Raw genomic sequence first — 20,355 nt, 5'->3', positions numbered from 1 at the left:
TCCTGCGTGTCCAGCTGCTCGCAGAGGTCTCGATAATGTTCGGCTAAAGCCACCGCTCTCTTGGCTTCCCGCTTGGTGTCAGTGTAACCCTGCCAATTTTCAATGGTCTTGTTGGCAAACCAAGCCGTGAAGGCCTCCTTCTTTTCCCGCACCCTCTGCTGCACTTCCTCAGCCCAGAGCCATGTCTGCCTATTAAGGCACCGACGGCCAGGTTTCCTGGTACCGAGGGTCATCCTTGCAGCAGTGGTGACGGAGTCATGGAGCGCGTTCCACCCAGCATCGATCGTTGTTGCGTCGACATTGGGGAAGGAAAAGCTGTTGATCACTGCTGCTTCATGTTCATGCAACTTGCACTATTTGATTATCTCCAGCCCTCGCACGTGGCCGTCCTGGCGTTGCATAGTGATCTTCATATCGATGACTAGCAGCTTATGCGGTGCGGCTAGGCAGTCGGATGGAATGACCTTTGCATCAGTGATGCTAGCAGTTTAGCACTAAGTTGATCTGACTACGGTTGTAAGTGACCAAATGGCTCGTGCTTTTTGAAGAATGTGTTGCAAACGACAACATCACTGGCTTCCACAAAGTCTGGGATCCGGTGGCCGTCGTCATTTCGTGTACCATACCCAAAGCCGCCGCGACAATCATACCTAGCCTTTGCCCTCCAATGTGGCCGTTCATGTTACCACAGAGCGTGAGCAGATCTTTTGCGGAGCACGATGCAATGCGATCGTGTAGATCCTGCCAGAACATCTCCTTCTCCTCCTCTGCGCATCCCGTCTGCGCAGCATACATTTAGAAGACCTCAAATCGACAGATTTCGATGTCAATGACAGCACACATGAGGTGGTCAGAGTGGCGATTTACTTCGGTCTAGTCAACTACAAATATGCAACTAATCTGCTGCATAATGTAGATTTTAACAATAACCATAATTTAATTGTGACTCTGTTTATAGTACAATGGCCACAATCTAAACTTAATTATTTAAACAAACTAACAAATTAATTAATTGATTAAGTGTTCTTAAGAGTTCACAGATACTGAAAATAAAAAAATAACTTGTACAGTAATTAATTTCTCCATCTGAGCAGTGCTGGACTGGTCTTATGTTGTGTGTCTTCGTAACTCACAGACACATGCAGAAACTCTGTGTGTGCCTTTAACTTCACATTGTACCTCTGCTTTCTGTGTTCTGCATTCCTGTTACTGTATTCTCATTTATCGTCCTGTACAAGATGTTTCCCTAAGCCTTCTCCCTGTATTCTAAACAGGACCTTGTTCAGTCAGACTCTGAAAGCTGTTTGTTTTTAAAGGTTCTAGTGAAAGCTAAAGGCCTGACCTTTGCATAACAAAGATGTGATGAAGATGATGTCTTATAAAGCCCATTTTTAGAAATAACTAATAAAGGTCATCATAATAACTGTGCTTTCACAAAATTATTGTCAGTTTCAGTAAACAACAGCAGAAATATGACATGACACTGAGTCGCAGTAAACAAGAGGCTTGTCAGCACATTAGTGCTGCTCATCATCATCACTATATTTATATAGCATCTTTTCCATGCTCAAGGACACTTTACAATCATGGGACAGAGAAACACTAAACATGAAGTACACAATTAACAGGATGAAACATAAATATCAGATGTAGATATTATCTTCAGTCATAAGAGGAACAGGAACTATGAAAACAAATGTGTCTTTAACAAATTTCAATGAACACATAGAAAATACCTTTGGATCATGTGGGAGCTACAACACTAAATGACTGACTCTCTATAGAAGTTAATTCAAACCTTGGGACATGACAGAGGCCTAAATGGACATATCATGATGTACTAGACAGTTAATAAGAACAGAGGAGCTCAGTCAGGTAATCAGGAGCCAGACCATGAAGAGTCCTGTATGTAATAAAGAACATCTTACTGAACTATGTAGGGTTAGAGTTACTGAGTGGAACTGATATAAGGAAACCTGCACAGAAACCTTTAGGCCTGTGGAATTACATTGTAAAAATAGTTTAGACCTAAAAGAACATTTCTCTTGGGTGCATATGTGCAGAAGACCAGGCACCTCAGAAACTCCCAGAATGACCATCACATTCACTTCTGTTTGTCTGCTCCCACAGACCAAAGGCATGTTGGTCTCTTATTTTCCAGTTAGACAGGGAGTGCAATGTGCAAAATCATTAAAACATCCCCCTTTTTGTTCAGGAGAACAAAATCCCCAATCAGCTAGTGTTAAACATTCAAATATAAAATAAAAATATCTTGTACTAAAGAAGATTGTTTTTCTATATTGTCCTGAGCCTTTTGGAGAGATAATATATCTTAGACTGTGGTCCATCAAAGCCTACCCAGGATCCTTTGCTGAAGCCTGCAGAGGCCTCTACAAATGCCTCTGCCCTATATGCAAATCATTCTGAAATGACATACTCCCTTATGTTTTATGTTATTAATATGTCTAATGCAATGTTAAATCCCTTTTCACTGTAAACACTCTTTTTATTACCTCAGGGGTATCAGAAATGTGAAGCTTAACACAATGTAGTTTGCAACACCATGGTGCATCTCTGTAACAGCACACATTTTACAATGAGGGATTTACTTTCTCTTTCTGTTCTTTGTGCTTCAGTGTAGCAGAGAAAGTAGAAAGCCCCTGGACTTTCACAAGGGAAAATCCAGCATAATTAATGAGTGTATGTAAAAAATAGGAGACTTAACCATATTTACATATGAAGCCAGGGCTGTGTTTCCTGAATGTATTATGCAAAAATCTTTGTTAAAACGTTAGAGCAAGTATCACACCGAACACTCTCTCTCATTTAAGACTACGCTGCGTTTGGAAAACAAGACCCTGATTGTGATCTAATCTGAAGAATTTGAAAACACTTCTGTTCAAAGAATCTTGAAAGTTAATCAAGCAGAACCAATTATTTACACTCTTCCCAGCACAGAATGACTTAGCCGAACTCCTACTGGCTACTTCTATTCCAAAATCCTACTGATCATAAAATGATATACTTCTTGAAATATGATATTAAAGAGTATTATGAATGAATATTATGACCACAACAGGCGTTTTATGGGTGTTATGAATTCTAACCTGCCCACTAGGTTTGCCACACCCAGACCACACAGATCACCTTCCCCTGAGTATTAATGGGCGACACCTGTTTATTTCCACCTTATAAAGACTCCCAGACCTCTTTGCAAAGTATTGCCATCCAAGTATGCACACCAAGTGGTTTCTTCTCCTATTTATTTTTTCTGGCTACCAGCCCTTCAGATCCCTCTGTTTCCTCCCCAGACTACACCTCTCGCCTAACTCTTTGGTTCCCTCTGGACTCAGCATACTGGTTCTGACCTTGGATTTGACTGACTACTCTCTGTCTCAGTCATAGGTAGTAGTAGTAGTAACATACTCAGAGTAATATCCCCAATTCTGTCAGCTGACTCAAGCATCCCTGACAATAACATGAAACACAAATAAAGCAGATCCAAGACCAAGATAGGTAGGTGGTTACCCATGAGACACTGTTTGCCCATATGAGACACTGCCTAACCCATATGAGACACTGTTTACCCATATGAGGCACTGCCTACCCATACACAGAATTTAATTATGCAGTTACTTCTGTAATTAACTGCTACACTTACCCTCTTCTCTGATGTTGTACGAGTGTTGGTATATGCTGTGTACAGGCTGGGTCTGAGTCCACAACTACCTTCTGCAGGAGAAGGACACTGTCTACCTCTGTAATACAGAGGTACCCCTACCACTGATGTCATGATGTTACTGAGCCTCAACCCATCTCAGCTGCCATGGCTACTCCCACGACTCCCTGATGTCCCCTGCTGTAGCCCACCACACGTCCACCTCAGCCAATTACTTCTCCGGTCCCCCCAATGGACGTTCTCTTGCGGGATGGGTTTCGGACACATGCACAGCATTGGGACAAGTCTAGGACCTCTAGGACTAGACATTAATTGCTTATGTTTTCATTTTATTATTATTTAATGTTTCTCTCAAAATTCTCAGTTTTTTCATGCTCTAGGGAGTTTTTCCTTGCCACTGTCGCCCTTGGCTTGCTCACTGAGGTCTTGGACTTGGTCATTTTTAAAAACCATTTTTTTGACATTTGTTATAAAAAGCACTACATAAATAAATTTGATTTGATTTTGATTTAATACAGCAGTACTGAAGTGACCAGGGGAAATATGAACTCTGCTAAGCAGAGATGCAGATTTGCTGTCACTTGAATTTAATACTAATTTCACGGACCACTCCTCCTCCGTAAGTCACACGGTATGGCCCGCCACGTGCAGGGGGATCCACATATGTACAGTGTTTATTTGTTTTTTAACCACGCCCCCCGGGATTGCCCACACATGTATAGGGTGTGTTGTTAAGTGTCATTGTGTCTATTTAAACCCCTATCCGTGTGTGCTCCCTTTTGTTGGTCATTGTCGCTATGTGTGTTTAACTAGATCTTTGTAGCTATAACGTTGGTTTGTGTAGTTTTCGTTAAATGTGTATACGTCTTCTTTTAATGTTAAATGTATAATCATGTTTATTGTAAATGTTGTATCTGAGTGCCACCTCTAAATGTTCTGCACAAAGGAAGAATGCGGTGTGTCCTGCCCCGCACCCTGCGGCACTCGGGCCACGAGCGTTACAACTAGCCTTGTTTCTTTCTCTCTTTGAAACATGAACATTACACTTCAGATCTTGTAGATGAAAAATGATATAGCTTCGGTTGATAGTAAAAATGTATATTTATTTCTAAAATTTCTTTATTGTTGAGCCCACTGCATTTACCCTAATGAAACAGCTGTACATAAAAATTTGGAGAATTAATGCGAAATTTGGGTCAAACTAATTTTATGCATCTAACAGATTCTTTTAATTCATTTTCATTTAAATAAGATGGAAACATAATCAGTGCAAAGTCATTTATCTACATTTCCAATCTCAAGTGTTACTAATCATGGATCTTAAACTACATGGAAGTGTTAAGCAGCTCTTCTTTACATTAATTGATTTATGTTTGTAAAATCTGTTAGTGAAATTTGAATGACCCAATTTCAATTCAAAAGTGGTACATTACCATCAAAAGACAAAAAATGCATTAAGAAACTAAATGTTATTAATAAATGAAAACAGAATCCAGTATGTCATACATAGCCATCCTGAAACAAAAAAAAAGTTTTATATCATATGGTTTTTGTTCAGCTCAATAAATCAGTGATGTGTGATGAACTGTGCTGAATAAATCGGTGGTGTCTGATGAACTTTGCTGAATAAACCAGTGATGTCTGATGAACTGTGCTGAATAAATCAGTGGTGTCTGATGAACTGTGCTGAATAAATCGCTGATGTCTGGGAATGGGAATGGCCATGAATTAAAATGATTGGTGCATACTGTGTTTCTCTTCATTCTCCATGGTAACCCAATGGGCCCAAATGGTTTGAAGCCCAAACTGAAGCTGATCAAAATTAAAGTGTGACTCTGAGTTTCAGGATGGCAGTTCAAAGCTCTGTTGAACATCATAAAATAAAATCACTGTCCTGAGATAGTTAAAGAAGACTTACAAATAGATAGAGAAGATTTATTTAAATTGTGTTCTATATGTTTCATTATTTTGAACTATGGGAAAAAAAGAGTCTCCTCATTAAGTGTCTCTACATAGCAAAATAACACAGTCCTGAGCATGAAACATTACAGCAGTCATAAGAAACAATCAAAATGACAAAGCTATCAGAATTCAAATACAGAGCCTACTAATCTCATTAATCGCTTTATACACATATAATCACTGTAAAAAACAGTTCCAAAATCAAAGGTTTAAGCACAGCACTATTAAACTCAAGTTTCCCCTAATATGACAGGTGTGATGAATGCTGGAGAACTACAGAGCTAATGGAAAGGAAATATCTGCAGACGTGTAATTTAATTGCTGTTTGACTGATCCCTTCAGGCCTGTCTCATGCTTCTCCTGTGTATTCTTCCACCGTCTTTCCCTTCATCATTCCTAAATACATACAAGCACACCATGATGTAATGGTAGATTAGACACAGTTATCTTACACAGACAGAGTTGGTGGCTAAACTGCTGACTACACAGACATCTTGTGGGATCTGACACCTCACTCTCCTCAGAGACTTACTCTCCTCTCAGCATTTAGGTGGTTGGCCTTCATATGAGCTGATGAACAATGATTCTCCATCAGAGGCTGTAAAACACAATAACACATTAATGTAGCACATTAATATTAAAATGTTAAACACTGAGATTCATGATACAATACAGATGTCATAAAAGCTCACTTACCTGCAAAAGGCTTGAAATCTGAAAGACAAATAATGAATATGAAATTAATATACATACAATGTACAGTATATGGTCTACTTGATAATTTATATTTGCAGTTAAATTATGTTAAAAGTGAATTAACATATCAAAGGTAAACTTGAGTGTACTAAACTGACCAAACCATCCAAAGACACTTAGTATCAGATTAGTAATCAATAAACCAATCCCCACTGAAGCTGTTCATTTGGACTTCCCATTTGTCTCCTGCATCCCTTACCATTCTTCTTCTTCTTCCTCCAGATGAGGAAAGCAGCACAGCCAACGAGGACCAGGAGAAGAACAGCCAGAATTGCACCAACGTTGACTCCAATCGACACTCCTGAAAAGCCTTGGTGTTACAGCACAGTTAATCCTCCTAACTTTCCTAACTTTTTCATCATCAAAATATTTCTTCATAAACAGGCACTGCTTTGGCCTTCTGGAAAATTAAAATCATACCTGGCTGAAATGCAAGCACAAGATCCTTCTCCAGTCCACTGTGATGAACCACACAGGAGTACTTATTCTTGTTCAGATCCTCAGGTGAGACTGTCAGAATGCTTCTCTTCTGGTAGGTTCCATCCTGGTTGGGTAATGTCTCTGTGAGCTCCACGTTCTCACGCAGGTCTTCTCCATTCTTCTGCCAGAAGATCGCTACTCCTTTTGGAAAGAAACCTGTCGCATGACACACCACTGGAGAAGAGGAGTCCTTCTGGAACAGGGTCACCTCAGGAGGGTCTGAGAGTGAGAGACAGGGAGAGAAATCGAAAGGTAAAGATTATTAATATTGGAGTGAGAATTATAATGTGTAGTTAGAAATATTTTGACAGTGAGTTGTGGAATGTTTTCCTTATTTTCCTAATGTTTACTGACTGTGCTGATAAGCAGTATGCAGTGTGTCTGAGCAGCAGGTTTACAGTGATGAGGGGGAACGCAGTGTGTTTGAACAGCAGGTTTACAGTGATGAGGGGGAATGCAGTGTGTCTGAGCAGCAGGTGCAGTTACACTAACAGAGCAGATCACACACTCTACCTTTCCTCTCCAGAGTGTCTCTGCTATAAGACACATATTTCTGTAACCACTCGATACAGGTGTTCTCCAGGTAGCCCTTCCATTGGTGAGCATTGGTGCCAGTGGCTTCCCACTTGTTTTTGGTAATAACAGCTTTATCATTAGCTGCAGTCCAGGTGAGGGTGTTCAGATCCAGACTGATGAAGTCTTCTCCATCATAGCCTTCCTGCCTATATCCTGTAGTGGTTCCATCATCATGCAGCTCACAGCCATACATCGCCTGCACTGTGTGAACCCCTGCAGATACACAAACATGATCACATTGCCTGCTGTCATAAAGCAACATCAGCTCTCTTCATGGGGTCACTAATGCCAAGAGTCTTTTACACACACTCCATTCAGGACAAGTTACATTTTACTCTCAAAAATAAGATATTTAGATTTCTCATTTTCCTTTGTGTGATTTTGTTTTTATTATATTATTATTGGTGTCATATTAATAGTGAATAGTGCATATCACATTTGTTTTAACACAGTATTATTTATGTTGAAGTTCAGATTACTGATGATGTCACAGAACACTCGCTTCCCGCGAGGCACGTGGTTTGGCCAGCCACGTGCAGTGGGAGGACTTTTATTTTGTGGCGACGCCTGCACACACCTGCACTTTGTTTTGTCTGTGTGTATTTAAACTCACGTCAGGGTGTGCAGCGTTGTTGGTCCTTGTCGATGTAACATGTTAATGTTCTTTCGTCCTTGTGAAAGCGTATGCATCATGTTTGTTGTTTGTCACTCGTTTCATGTTCATGTTATCGTTTGTAATACGTGTGAGTGCCGTTGTCATTTATGTAAAAATGTTCGTCCCTGTTGAGGAAGTCTGCGCGTCCTGCTCGATGCCCTGCGGCACTCGGGCCGACACGCGTTACAGATGATCAGTGTTTTAAAATCTTAGTGCATTTCCTGTATCTGTTTCCCCTTGTGATGAATTTAGCTTTTAGCAGTATTTTTCCACCACATTATCATCATTGAGGCTAATTACTTTTGAGTGGTTTGTTAAGGGAGGATCTGGATTATCGTCCCCTATTAACAAAGACTAGAATCTTCTCCTCAACACACTCAACCTAAGCTTGTTACAATAATTCATGACAAAAATTATTTTATTTAGTTTGGGCCTTTTTAATTCCGTTTGTTTGTTCATTTATGTATTTCAAAGGAATCACAAGTTGATCTACTGATCTCTGTTTTGTAGGTTTCAGGTATTTTTTTGCTGACAGTTTTTTTTTTCCTGTGCCATCTAAATCAACCTCCATTGCTGCTATCATTTCTAGTATATGTCAATAATCGTATAGACATCTACACACTACTTTAACGACATCACCAACAGGACTCAGCGATAGAGACACAGCTGATTTGTATCTGAAACAAAGGCAGGAAAATTCACCGTAATTGAAATGGAGTCTCATTACATTAGAAGTAAACGTATCACTATACAGTATTTTATATTAAATATGGTAATACATAATCACAAGACTAGCCTCTTCCTCACTTTACCTGCTCACTTGCAATTATATAAACCTATAAGGTATAGCATACCTATAAGTACTTATAATGCAGGTTATCACTACACCTCTAAGGTGGGCTGTGAGTTACACATATAAGGTGGGTGTAACGGCCCGAGTGCCGCAGGACGTGGAGCAGGACTCACAGACTCCCTCGACTTTGTGAAACATTTAATGACATTGAATGTATAAAACACTCACACATAACATTAACAGTGAACATGAATACACTTGATGCCAACGACGATGACTGTAACATTAACATAGGCTACACAAACAATAACAGCGGCTAAACAAACATTGATACTGACATTCTAGGCAGACTCTAACAATGACCAACAACTAAGCTCACACTAGCAGGGGTTTATATACAAATGGACACAGAACACTAAACCCTGTGCAGGTATGTGCTCCCTGGTTGTCCTGTTTGTACTTCACCTGCATTGTCTTTTGTTTTTGTAAACCTGTTCTTGATTTGCTTATCTTGTTTGTTGTCATGTGTTCCTGTTGTGTTCCGGACTCTGAGTACCTGTATACTCTGATTAAAATTTGTGCAGCTCAGCAAGTGTGTTCTGCCTCACTCTGTCTAATGTTACACACAGCTCTCTTGCTACTGCAGTGGCTTCTGATCTGTGATTGGATCTCTGATTAATTACACTGCAGTAACAGGGTCCAGGTGTCATGTTGGTTTGTGTTCTTGTCTAAAGCGTCTTTCTACCATCTTTACTGCCACTGATGAAAGTCTGGTGACTGAAACATCTACTATGTTTTTATCCTCACTGTGTGCACTTTACACTTTAACACAGTGTTTGGTCTATTAGACCAGTTTTGATGTCTCAGCTTTGAAAAAAGTGAGTGTCCTTGTTTGGCACTTTGTCTCTTGGTGTGTGAGTCATTCTGCTTTCATCAGTTGGAGTGTGGGTGGGGTTAAACCACACACTGCTGATGACTCATGACCTCGCCCACCTCTGTGGTCCACCTGAGGAAGCACCAATGAGCAGCTCGACCGCCAGCCCAACAGATGAGGGATGAGAGGCTGGAGACAGATGCTCTCACTCCTGCTCTCTCACTGACCTTCCACATTCCCCAGAATAACAAAGCTCACTCGCCTGGCTGTGACATCATACCCACACAGCTCCTCCCCTTCAGCACTATCGCCCCCTGGAGGACACCAGCACTGCTGCCCCACACACACAGCCCTCTGCCCCTCCCCCACACTGACGCTCACTGTAAACCCAGCACTGCTCTGGGGCCTGGACTCTCTCTCTAGGTCTGTGTGTGTGTGTGTTCATGCTGCGTCATCAGTGCCGATCACGTCTCACAGCTCATCAGTATCAGGCACGTGGACTTAAACTGGATCCCACACACATCGGCACTGTTCTGCAGTAGTGGGGAGTCATGAGTGTGTGACTGAGCTCCACCACGTACTGATGACGTCTGTGTTTCCATCCTCTCCCTGTACAGCTCCATACCTGTGAGCACACAGAGTGTAGCAGTTCCCCTCCTGACTCACTCACACAACCATCATCATTTCACCCCCCACTCTCTACACTACTGCTGTTTAACAGCACACACACGCCAGTCTGGGTTCACTTCAACACATTCATTTAAACACTTATTTGTGTGTGCTTGTGTGTATGGTGTTGGTGTGGAGCATCTCCTTGTTTCGTGTCTTCTGTGACGGGCTCAGCACTTATTGAAGTGAGTTAAATTAGGACACGTGTCTGTAGCGGTAATCAACATCTGGAGAAGGTTTGGTGGTGCTCTCAATCAGTTCATCTACATCTCACCTACAGGAATTCACAAACTCAGCTAAGTATCTTCTCATATTATCTCAATCTTTTATCTCATACATCCACAAATCAAGCATCTGAAATGTGTTTTACAATTCTTGTCCACATATCCCACAGATCTCCTCGACGCTATCATAGATGTTGCAATCTCAGCAACCTCACTTACTCACAACACTCGGCACCATCACATATTGTGGTAGCAGAAGGGCTCTAGAACTGCCAATCTGCTGTCCAGAAGGCCGACTTCATCTCAGCATTAGCATCCCTCCACTTCCTACACTTCCTGGCTCTAACAGAAACATGGATCACCCCTAAGCACTCGGCGACTCCGGCTGCCCTGTCCTCTGCCTTTTCATTCACTCATTCTCCGAGGGGTCTCAGCAGGGGTGGTGGCACAGGTTTACTAATGTCTCGAGAGTGGCATTTCACTCCACTTTCCTTCTCTACTCTTTTCATCTCCTCTTTTCAATTTCATGCCATTACAGGGTCTTTCCCCACCAAACCTCTTATTATTGTCATCTTCTGCCCTCCAGGTTCCCTAGATCACTTCATTGATGAGCTCAACATCCTCCTGAGTCAATTCCCCATTGAGGAAATCCACTCATTCTCCTTGGTGACTTCAACCTTCCATCAGACAAGCTGCATTCCTCCTGCATCCTTCCGCTGTTGACAGCATTTGACCTCTGCTCTAGACCTGCAAAGTCCTCCCCACCTGCCCCCTGGCTAACAGAAACACTTTGCTGCCACAGGAGAGAACTGAGGACTGCAGAGAGGCAGTGGAGTAAATCTCATGTAGATTCAGACCTCAGCTCATACAAGTCTCTCCTTTCCAAGTTCTCACTAGAAGTAACATCTGCAAAGTCATCCTACTACAGAGAGAAAGTTGAATCATTAACATCTGATCCACACAAGCTCTTCTCTGATCCACACAAGCTCATCTCTCCTTAATCCTCCCCCTCCTTCCTCATCTCTTACTCCAGAGGATTTTATCACCTTCTTTGAGGAGAAGGTTGCTACAATCCACCAGTCCTTTTTCTCTGTTCCCACTTCTCCAACCGATGTGCATTCCTGAATTCTTTTTCTCCTCTCTGCTCAGATGAAATTCTTCAACTCCTGACTTCCAGCAATTCAGCTACATGTCTGCTGGATCCAATTCCTTCCGCTCTGTTCCAGACAATCGCAAGAGATCTGCTTCCTTTCATCTATGAAAACTCACAGCACCTGCCCCAGTCTCCATCACCAGCCGATTAACTCTACTTAACCATTTCTATTTTCCTTTAACCGCTGCATTGCAGCCTGTTACTTTGTATCATTTGAATCATGGAAAATAAAGACTCCTTTGCTTTAACCTCCTGCTCCTGCCAGCTCCACAAAATAATATATAATTAAAGTAAAATTTGTAAAATCACCTCTTCACAGTATGAGCAATGACAAAGAACATTTAAAAAGATTTTGATTTCAGGCCGACTTTTTTCAAGTTTTCAGTGTATATATATATATATAGGAATAGATTTCTCTTTCACAGTGAATGTACTAAAACTGGTTCATCTCTTGGTGCTTTTAATCCATAATAATTCATTTTACTAGTTCTGACTGTGCTGGTGTTTGGTGATAAATGTTCAGAGTGTTCTTCTTACCTTCGGTCTGATTGAAGCGTGACATTGCTGTAGCAATATTGGCTTTGAATATCTCTTGGGTGGCCTGGTTTGTCTGGGTTTCTGCGTCCCAACAGTCTTCGTCTTCATTGTTTTTTATCCATTCTGTTTTTGGGATCATCTTCTTAATCTTGCTGTCGTAGTAAACAAATGGCTCTCCATCCAACAGGCCAACTTCAATGTACTCTGGGGAGTTTATTCCAGGTGTGACTGCAGTGATGATGTACTGTAGGGAGTGGGTGGCTGAGAGGGTGGCTGTAGCTGAAAAGGTTTAAACAATCATGTCAATTATTTTGAAAAAAATATTTAAAATATAATTGGAATTTCTATTGTTGTGTGAATTTTAAGAAAAGGGCAGACAAAACACTAAACATTAAAAATCACATGAAAAGCTACATTTTTTGTTCATTTCAAATTCTTATTCTGTTGTATAAATAATGCTGAATCTGTCAATTAAATGACAAACCTCAACATGTAGGCATTTTTACCTGTTTAGTGACAGCTATACCTACCATCTGAATTTGTTAGTCTTAATTAGTCACCTTATGGAAAACCTTTAGTTTATCATTTATCATAAAAGAGAATTTAAGAGAAACATTAATTTTACCCTAAAAGACAATATGGGGCAGTTTTACAAAGATGGCGTAAATTACATATTAAATCTTGTTACTTGAGACTGCTGACTGCTGAAAATGGGCTCTGCATACTGAGACTTCTTTATGAACAATGTCACTACTTTATCTGAATTACAGAAGGCCATGTAATGAACAAGAGGGAGTCTACAATATCACATTTTAACTGCAGTTTAATGTATGATATGGAAAAAGAAAGTGTGTCTGTTTTTGCAGACTGCAAAGATAGATTAAATTCATCCATTATATGTGCACTAACAACCTTATTTATGAATCATTTTCATCCATCAGGATAAAATAAGTGACAAGATATAATGGTTAATATTAGATTGTTCTACCTGCCTAGCCTTGTAACAAAAAACAATACATTTTAGAGGGGAAAAGTCATTGTGTTTGATCGAGGATTGTGGAAAAACAGGAATTCTGTTTTTTAAACGATGAATAGGCTAATGCTAAGTTGTACACTATGTGAGCAAATACAAACTAAGAAAGCAAAAAAAAGGTTTTGATCTCTGGTTGAGTTTAAGTAGGCATGAAGTTTTCACTGTTTAAATCTGCCACAAAGTTTCAATTACAAAAGTATATTACACAAATTAGCAAATAGTCTTCACAAATTTAGGTGTTTGAGTATAACTTATTGTTTCAAGTGTACAGTGGAAATAGCTAAAATATTTGCTAGATCTATTATATGTTCATTGTGGTGGAGAATGACAATTCTACATCCCAGATGGACTCTATTTAACGACCCTCACAACACCCATCAGGGATGTCCTCATTATCAGAACCTTACAATAATGAGCCGGCAAGTCTGAGTTTTACCCCAATAACAACTTAAAAGTTTCAAGTACAGGATGGTTTATGACCCTGCAAGGTCACATGGCCCCAAACTTTATGGCCTCCTGGCCTCTACTGATGACCCTAGGAGCCGTAATGTCGTGAACTGGAATCTGTGGATATATTCTGCATTCTAAATTGTTCGGATTTGTAATGTTTATCAAAACTCTATGTTCCTGAATGGCTATTGGATTATATCCTTCTCTAAATGACAACTATTCATGTGCTTTCAAATTAAACCAAAATTGCCTCTTTTTAATGCATGGATTATTTTATTACCAAATTGACTGTTTTGAGCCATGGACCCACAGTGCCACCCATTGATTGTAAAAAGATTCACATGTGCAAATAACACACCCTTAACTGCATTGAAATATAGCTCCTCACAAATAATAATTCAGAATTGTGTTTAATCACAAGCAAGATCTTGTCTAGATGCCTATCCATAGTCTAGTCTAGATGCCTATCCACCAGGTTATAGATTATGCATACTAACATGTTTTGAAGTTGTCATTTAAGTAGTTGTTACCCTCTCAGACTAGTTAAAGTAAAACGGAGAAATTATGCCCATATAGCCTTAGGTGTCAGTTTATTACAGAAGTGTATAACCATTATACATTCATTTTATTTGTAGCCTTTCAAGCTGTGTGGATGAAAAAACAAAAACCCCTTTTCCTGGGTTTTCTTGGAAGGAGAAGTACAAGTATTGGAGGAAAACCTAGGAAATTAAAAGTCTACAACCTTTTGCAAATAGAAAAATAATACTTGTGTTTTATTTGTCTGTTGTCCTTCCATCTTAACATCAGTTCATTCATTGATGGAATTAATTCTAGTTCTATGTAGCCAGCATAAAAAGTAACTTTCTAAAAGGGCTTGTAAAATAGATTTGTCATTCAGAAGCACAATTTCCCATAGCCTTCCAGTGACAAGTGTAGGTATAGTTACTGATGCACATGCACAAGTGGATTAGACTTTGATAATAATATTTTAATTAAAACTAGGAATGTCCCGATCAGATCTCATAGATCGATACCATTGGACAATTGGACAAAGAACCTAAGCCTGCTCCTTGTTTTACATCGGCGATCATACGGGAGCTGTAAATGGAGAACATAACTTGGCTAAAATTTCTGGAGTGTGGAAATATTTTAAATTCGAGAAGGAAACCAGTCCAACAACTATGTGTAATGCCTGCAATGCAAGCATTTCGCAAGGGTTAGGGTTAGGGTTAGGGTGGTAGTAACAGAGCTATGTTTAATACTACCAATTTGATACCCACCTAAAAAATAAACACTTAGCAGAATACACTGAGTTTACTCAGGTTACCCAGGCAAAGGCTGCACTGAAACAACACACACTAGAGGAAACTTTTAAATGAAGAGGGAAATGAGATCCTAGAACAACGTGAGACAGCACATCATGTGAGCACATCATCAGCAGTTGTTCAGGTACAGAATGACCTCGCAGAGCAAACCATCCCAAGGTCAGACAATCCACTACAATATTGGAAGGCACATGCTACACAGTTTCCCTTACTGGCTAGTAGTTTCTCTGTGCCCCCTGCACGTTACATTATTATCAGTTGAGTAGCATTTTGAGTGTTTAGCTGCATACTGTCACACTCCGTTTGGCACCCTGCCAGACCAACACACACACTCCCACTAATCACTTTCCACAACCACTTCCTGGTCCCAATCACCCATTTACTGACCACTGATTATTCACACCTGTTCCTCATTTCCCCTCACCCATTCATTCCCACAGGTATCCTCCACTGACAATAAAGCATCGCTCTGTCACTGACTGTATGAGGCTTTAAGAGTTTGTTGTAACTTCTTGAATTTTCTCTTTCTGTTAATAATCATTGCTGCCAACCTGCACTGGTACCTCACTCCTGTTTCTACAATGTCACACATAAATTTTTCGACCTCAGTATGTTCTTAACTTTGATGCATGGGTGCAGTTCTGAACTAGTGTTGACGTTAAGAACTACATATTCATACATTTGTCTAAAATTCTGTTATACTGTATCTCTTGCTCAAGATCAACTGAAACGTAAAATATATATATATTTGCAACACTGTGAATTATACTTTTATCCTACTATATCGTATGAGTGAACATACTATTACAGTCTAATAGTTATGAACAACCCAAATATAAAAAATCATCAAAATTATGAAAAATGACATTTTAGACAGTTTTGTTGGAAAGTAGACTACTGTTGGGGCACAAGGGACAGGGATAAAGTACACAGCTATGGGGTGGGGATGGCGTTAGAGATGTTGGGGATGGGTTGGGTGAGGAGAGGGACCAGTTCTATCACCAGGACAATACAAGACACCCTGAGACACATGAATGAGATGAGACGCATTCCTACCAGATTGTGTAGAGCTACTTCTTTTATCTGCGTTTCTTTTAGAACGTTGGGCGGTACCAGAGCCTGTAAAGATAAAAGACTATAAGTGCACAAACTGACCATATGTGGTTACGGTTATACTTATAGAGAATGATGTCTAATGCACAGGAGTTCAAGAGTGAAGCAGTTACAACTCTTGTCTGAGGGATCAGAAAAAATGATATCAGAATGAATCAATGAATATAATTTTCCATTAAAGTTTATACAGATCTACACAGTTTATGGAGATGGAAATCTGTCTCCACCCCACCCATCCCATACACCCCCAACACCATCCCCATCACACCCATCTCCCAACATCCCTAAAACCATCTCCAACATCATCCATCACTGACAGTAAGTTCACATAGTCTCAAACAGGTTTTGTGGGTGGTAAGCATGTGCAGACCCACCTGGTGGTAAAGAATCACTCTGTCATACTGTTATAACATCACTACAAACCTGGTGGTAAAGAATCGCTCTATCATACTGTTATAACATCACTACAGACCTGGTGGTAAAGAATCACTCTGTCATACTGTTATAACATCACTACAAACCTGGTGGTAAAGAGTCAATTTTGAAGCTACTTATTTAGTTTTTCATCTGAAAGGCTAATTTATAGGACAACAGAATGTCTCTCGACAGAATCTGAAAGACAGTTATAATCCTGCTTCACCATGAGTGTCAGAACAGAAAGTATGGAAACTTGAGTCTTGCAGCTTGCACTGTTAGTACAGATATTAAGTGATTCCCTAGATAGCTAACTGTTACAATGCCTCTTTTAATAAATGTACAACTTGTGAGATAGAGATGATATTCTATTAGCTAATTTACTAATGATCATCGCTGTAATGTAAAAAAGGAACACGATAACAGCAAAAACAAGATGCTGCAGCCATTCCATGGTATCATCCAATCAGAATGGGTGAGGAAAAAGTGCAAGCGACTGCACCTTTTTGGGGAAGGTAGACAACATGGTTGGAACTTTCATTGACAGTTTGTAATATCTGGTAGTTAATGCCACTGCCAAAGCCTGCTGGAGCATGCCCCCGAGGACTCAGGGTTTGGTGTCCAGAACCACCTCCAGTGACATGGCTAGTAGACCCCAGTGCTCTGCAATCCAGGGGCCAACTGGTCCACACCGTTAGGTCCACACCTGGCCAGTTGGTCTGAAGGTCCACCTGAGGTGCCTTCATTTCAAGGAAATTGCTTCATTTGACAAATATAAATGATTTTGCTGCAAATGGCCCAAGTGAACAATTTAATTTTAACATACTGAGAAAGGGTTTATCAGTGGTGAACCCACCTAGAAGTGGAAATTTTATGATCTGAATGACTGAGCCCCTTTGTTGAAATGTGGATGGGTGAGGACTCTTAGCATATCCATTAGAAGCATGTACAAAGTGGTTTGGAGTGAAGACAATAAACACATTTTTACATATGAAGAATGATTGTTCTTATGGAATAAAGTGTCAGATGTCATACGGATAGGGCTTGTATAAAAATATCGGTGCAGTGGATAAAGCGAAGGTTAAACTAGGCTTGTCTAGTAGTTTTAACATTGCAAGCCATACTGCAACTGCAGTGTAATTTAGCCATATCAGGCAACACTTTAATAGTAAAGGGCAATATTGCACATTATAAAAGCCATTCCCTAAGACAGACAGATAATGTTACTAGTCACTCAACATGCCCAAAGAGGCTTGTTTTGGCAGAATATTCCTAATGAAGAAAAGGAATTTCACACATGATAAATAATGTCTATTCAATCCACTCTACCTTTGCTCTTCAATGAAGTGTTGCAAAAGGCTATGTACTTTTTCAGGTAGTCAATACAGGTGTTCTCCAGATAGTCCTTTTGGGACTCAGCCAAAGATCTGTCAGCTCCCATCTTCTGCTTGGTAATATGAGCTACACTGTTAGCTGCAGTCCAGGTGAGAGTGTTCAGATCCAGAGTGAGGAATTTTTTTCCATCATAGACATAATAGTTATATCCTCTAATAGGTCCATCATCATGCAGGTCACAGCCGTATGTCCACTGCCATGTGTGGTTTCCTGGGAATAGAAGTTCAGCCACATCATGGCAAGGTAGTTTTTATGAAAATACTGAAAAGCATGAGTGAAGACTGCAAGTATTTCATGTATTTACCATTGGAATTACTTAAATATTTATATAAACCACAGATTGTAGCCTGTCTGTGTGTGAGTGTGCTAGAAAGGAATCTCAGACAAATACAAATGTTGACAGACAGTACAGCACAGCTAATGGAGCAGTACAGCACAGGAAATACAGCACTACAGCACAGGAAATACAGAAGCACAGCACAGGAAATACAGCAGCACAGCACAGCACAGCACAGCTGATACGGCACAGGAAATACAGCACTACAGCACAGGAAATACAGCAGCACAGCACAGGAAATACAGCAGCACATCACAGCTAATACAGCACAGGAAATACAGAACTACAGCACAGGAAATACAGCAGTACAACACAGGAAATACAGCAGCACAGAACAGAACAGCTGATACGGCACTACAGCACAGGAAATACAGCAGCACAGCACAGCTAATACAGCACTACAGCACAGGAAATATAGCAGTACTGCACAGGAAATAGAGCAGTACAGCAAAGCTAATACAGCTCAGGCTGCTCAGGCTACCTGTAACTTATCATATTTGCAACATTCAAGCCTTAAGGCCCAAGCCCAGGGCCCCAACCCCTGGGTTGTGACCAAACTGTCATCCTAATCAACTACTGCCCACCAAGTTGATTTATGTGTATATTATTTCATGTTACTGCACTCATGTTTGTAAGATAGATATGAAGACTTCTTTTTGGTGCTAATTTGGACTTTTTTGATAAATATAAACAACTGGCTATGCTATTCTATTTGGTGTGGTGTCATAAATTGCAAAGTAAAGGTATTGTGTGTAATTTCCTTACCATCGGTTTGATTGAAGCGTTTCATTAGAGTAGCTATGTTCTCTCTGAACCATTCGTCATGACTCTTCAGTTTTTCTGTTTCTCTGTTCCAGTAGTCTGGCTCTTCAGCATCAATCTTCTTTGTCCACTCTGCCTTTGGGATCATCTTCCTGATGTTACTGTCATAGTACACAAACTCTTCTCCATCCAAGAGACCAACAGCAGTGTACTGTAGGTTTTTTTCATGTTTTACTCCAGTGTGCAAGTACTTCAAAGAATGAGAGCCTGTCGAGCCTGTCAAAACAGCATGAGGAGAGTATAAGCTTAATTATATTTAGCAAACCTTTTTAAAGTCTACTGCCTATTGGAGCGCCAAAGCCTGATGTGTTCAAACAGCGCTGCGGTAAATAATCTGATTGTTCTGATAGGGAGACTCCGCTATTAAAACTGTCCTATTTTTCATTTTCTGTTTAAGTAAATATTGTATAGTGATCCTATAAATGTTAAATCATTTAGTGCATGAAACAAACCTAACGCATATTCTTGATATTTCACTTAACGTTACTGCCTTGCTGGGTGAGAACCAACAACGGAAACAAAACGTCATCAGTCACTAATAAAAATCACGATGGCAATGTATAAAGTGAAACTGAGTGGCGCTGTTTTCTACATTTAGAAATTTACACAAGCAAACTTTTAAAATACTTGGGTTTTTAGTAACTAGTGAAAATATAACATTTTAAATGTACGAAACAACTGTACTTATACGTTCTGGCCTATATGTTCTGGAAGGACACATAACTTGGTAAAAGCAAACTATCAGATCAGGAAATGAACTTAATAAAAACACTGACGGTATATACAGTCTCCTTAACATTTACACTATACGTTGAGCCTCTGCAACGATAAAAAACAAACAAACACTTAGCCTGTAATGTGATGACAACCTACTAGGTAAGAAAACATTTACACCTGAATACAGTTTTTTCCCACCTTTTAACAAATTCGTGTCATCGGTATACCTTTATGGTCTTACAACATGGCCATCAAGATTAAAATAACTATTATTCTGTAAGCAAAATCATCCATATTCTGTATGTTATTATTTCGAACTGGCAAGGATAATATTTCAATGATTTGATGATGTGTTGCAATAATTTTGTACATCGAATTCCGCAAAATGCGG

At 40.0% G+C, this 20,355-nt stretch overlaps 1 protein-coding gene across 3 annotated transcripts in view; it reads right to left on the bottom strand.

The window, feature by feature from the left end:
• Positions 1–5,830: 5,830 nt before the first annotated feature.
• Positions 5,831–20,355, bottom strand: part of LOC113592079 (H-2 class I histocompatibility antigen, Q8 alpha chain-like) — a 144,108-nt gene continuing 129,583 nt past the window's right edge. The window contains exons 2-11 of one of the 3 annotated variants that reach the window (XM_035526210.1): positions 19,191–19,463; positions 18,023–18,298; positions 16,223–16,285; positions 12,359–12,637; positions 7,391–7,666; positions 6,818–7,096; positions 6,597–6,707; positions 6,338–6,355; positions 6,174–6,239; positions 5,831–6,037 (exon numbers count right to left, since the gene is read on the bottom strand). In XM_035526210.1, coding sequence (XP_035382103.1) covers positions 6,181–6,239; positions 6,338–6,355; positions 6,597–6,707; positions 6,818–7,096; positions 7,391–7,666; positions 12,359–12,637; positions 16,223–16,285; positions 18,023–18,298; positions 19,191–19,463 — 1,634 coding nt within the window. In that variant the 3' untranslated portion in view covers positions 5,831–6,037; positions 6,174–6,180. The remainder of the gene's footprint in view (positions 6,038–6,173; positions 6,240–6,337; positions 6,356–6,596; positions 6,708–6,817; positions 7,097–7,390; positions 7,667–12,358; positions 12,638–16,222; positions 16,286–18,022; positions 18,299–19,190; positions 19,464–20,355) is intronic. The other 2 variants (XM_035526211.1, XM_035526212.1) reach the window with 2 other exon arrangements.

This window comes from Electrophorus electricus, chromosome 5, assembly GCF_013358815.1.
Source record: "Electrophorus electricus isolate fEleEle1 chromosome 5, fEleEle1.pri, whole genome shotgun sequence".
NCBI lineage: Eukaryota > Metazoa > Chordata > Actinopteri > Gymnotiformes > Gymnotidae > Electrophorus > Electrophorus electricus.
This window is presented reverse-complemented; position numbering and strand designations above follow the sequence as displayed.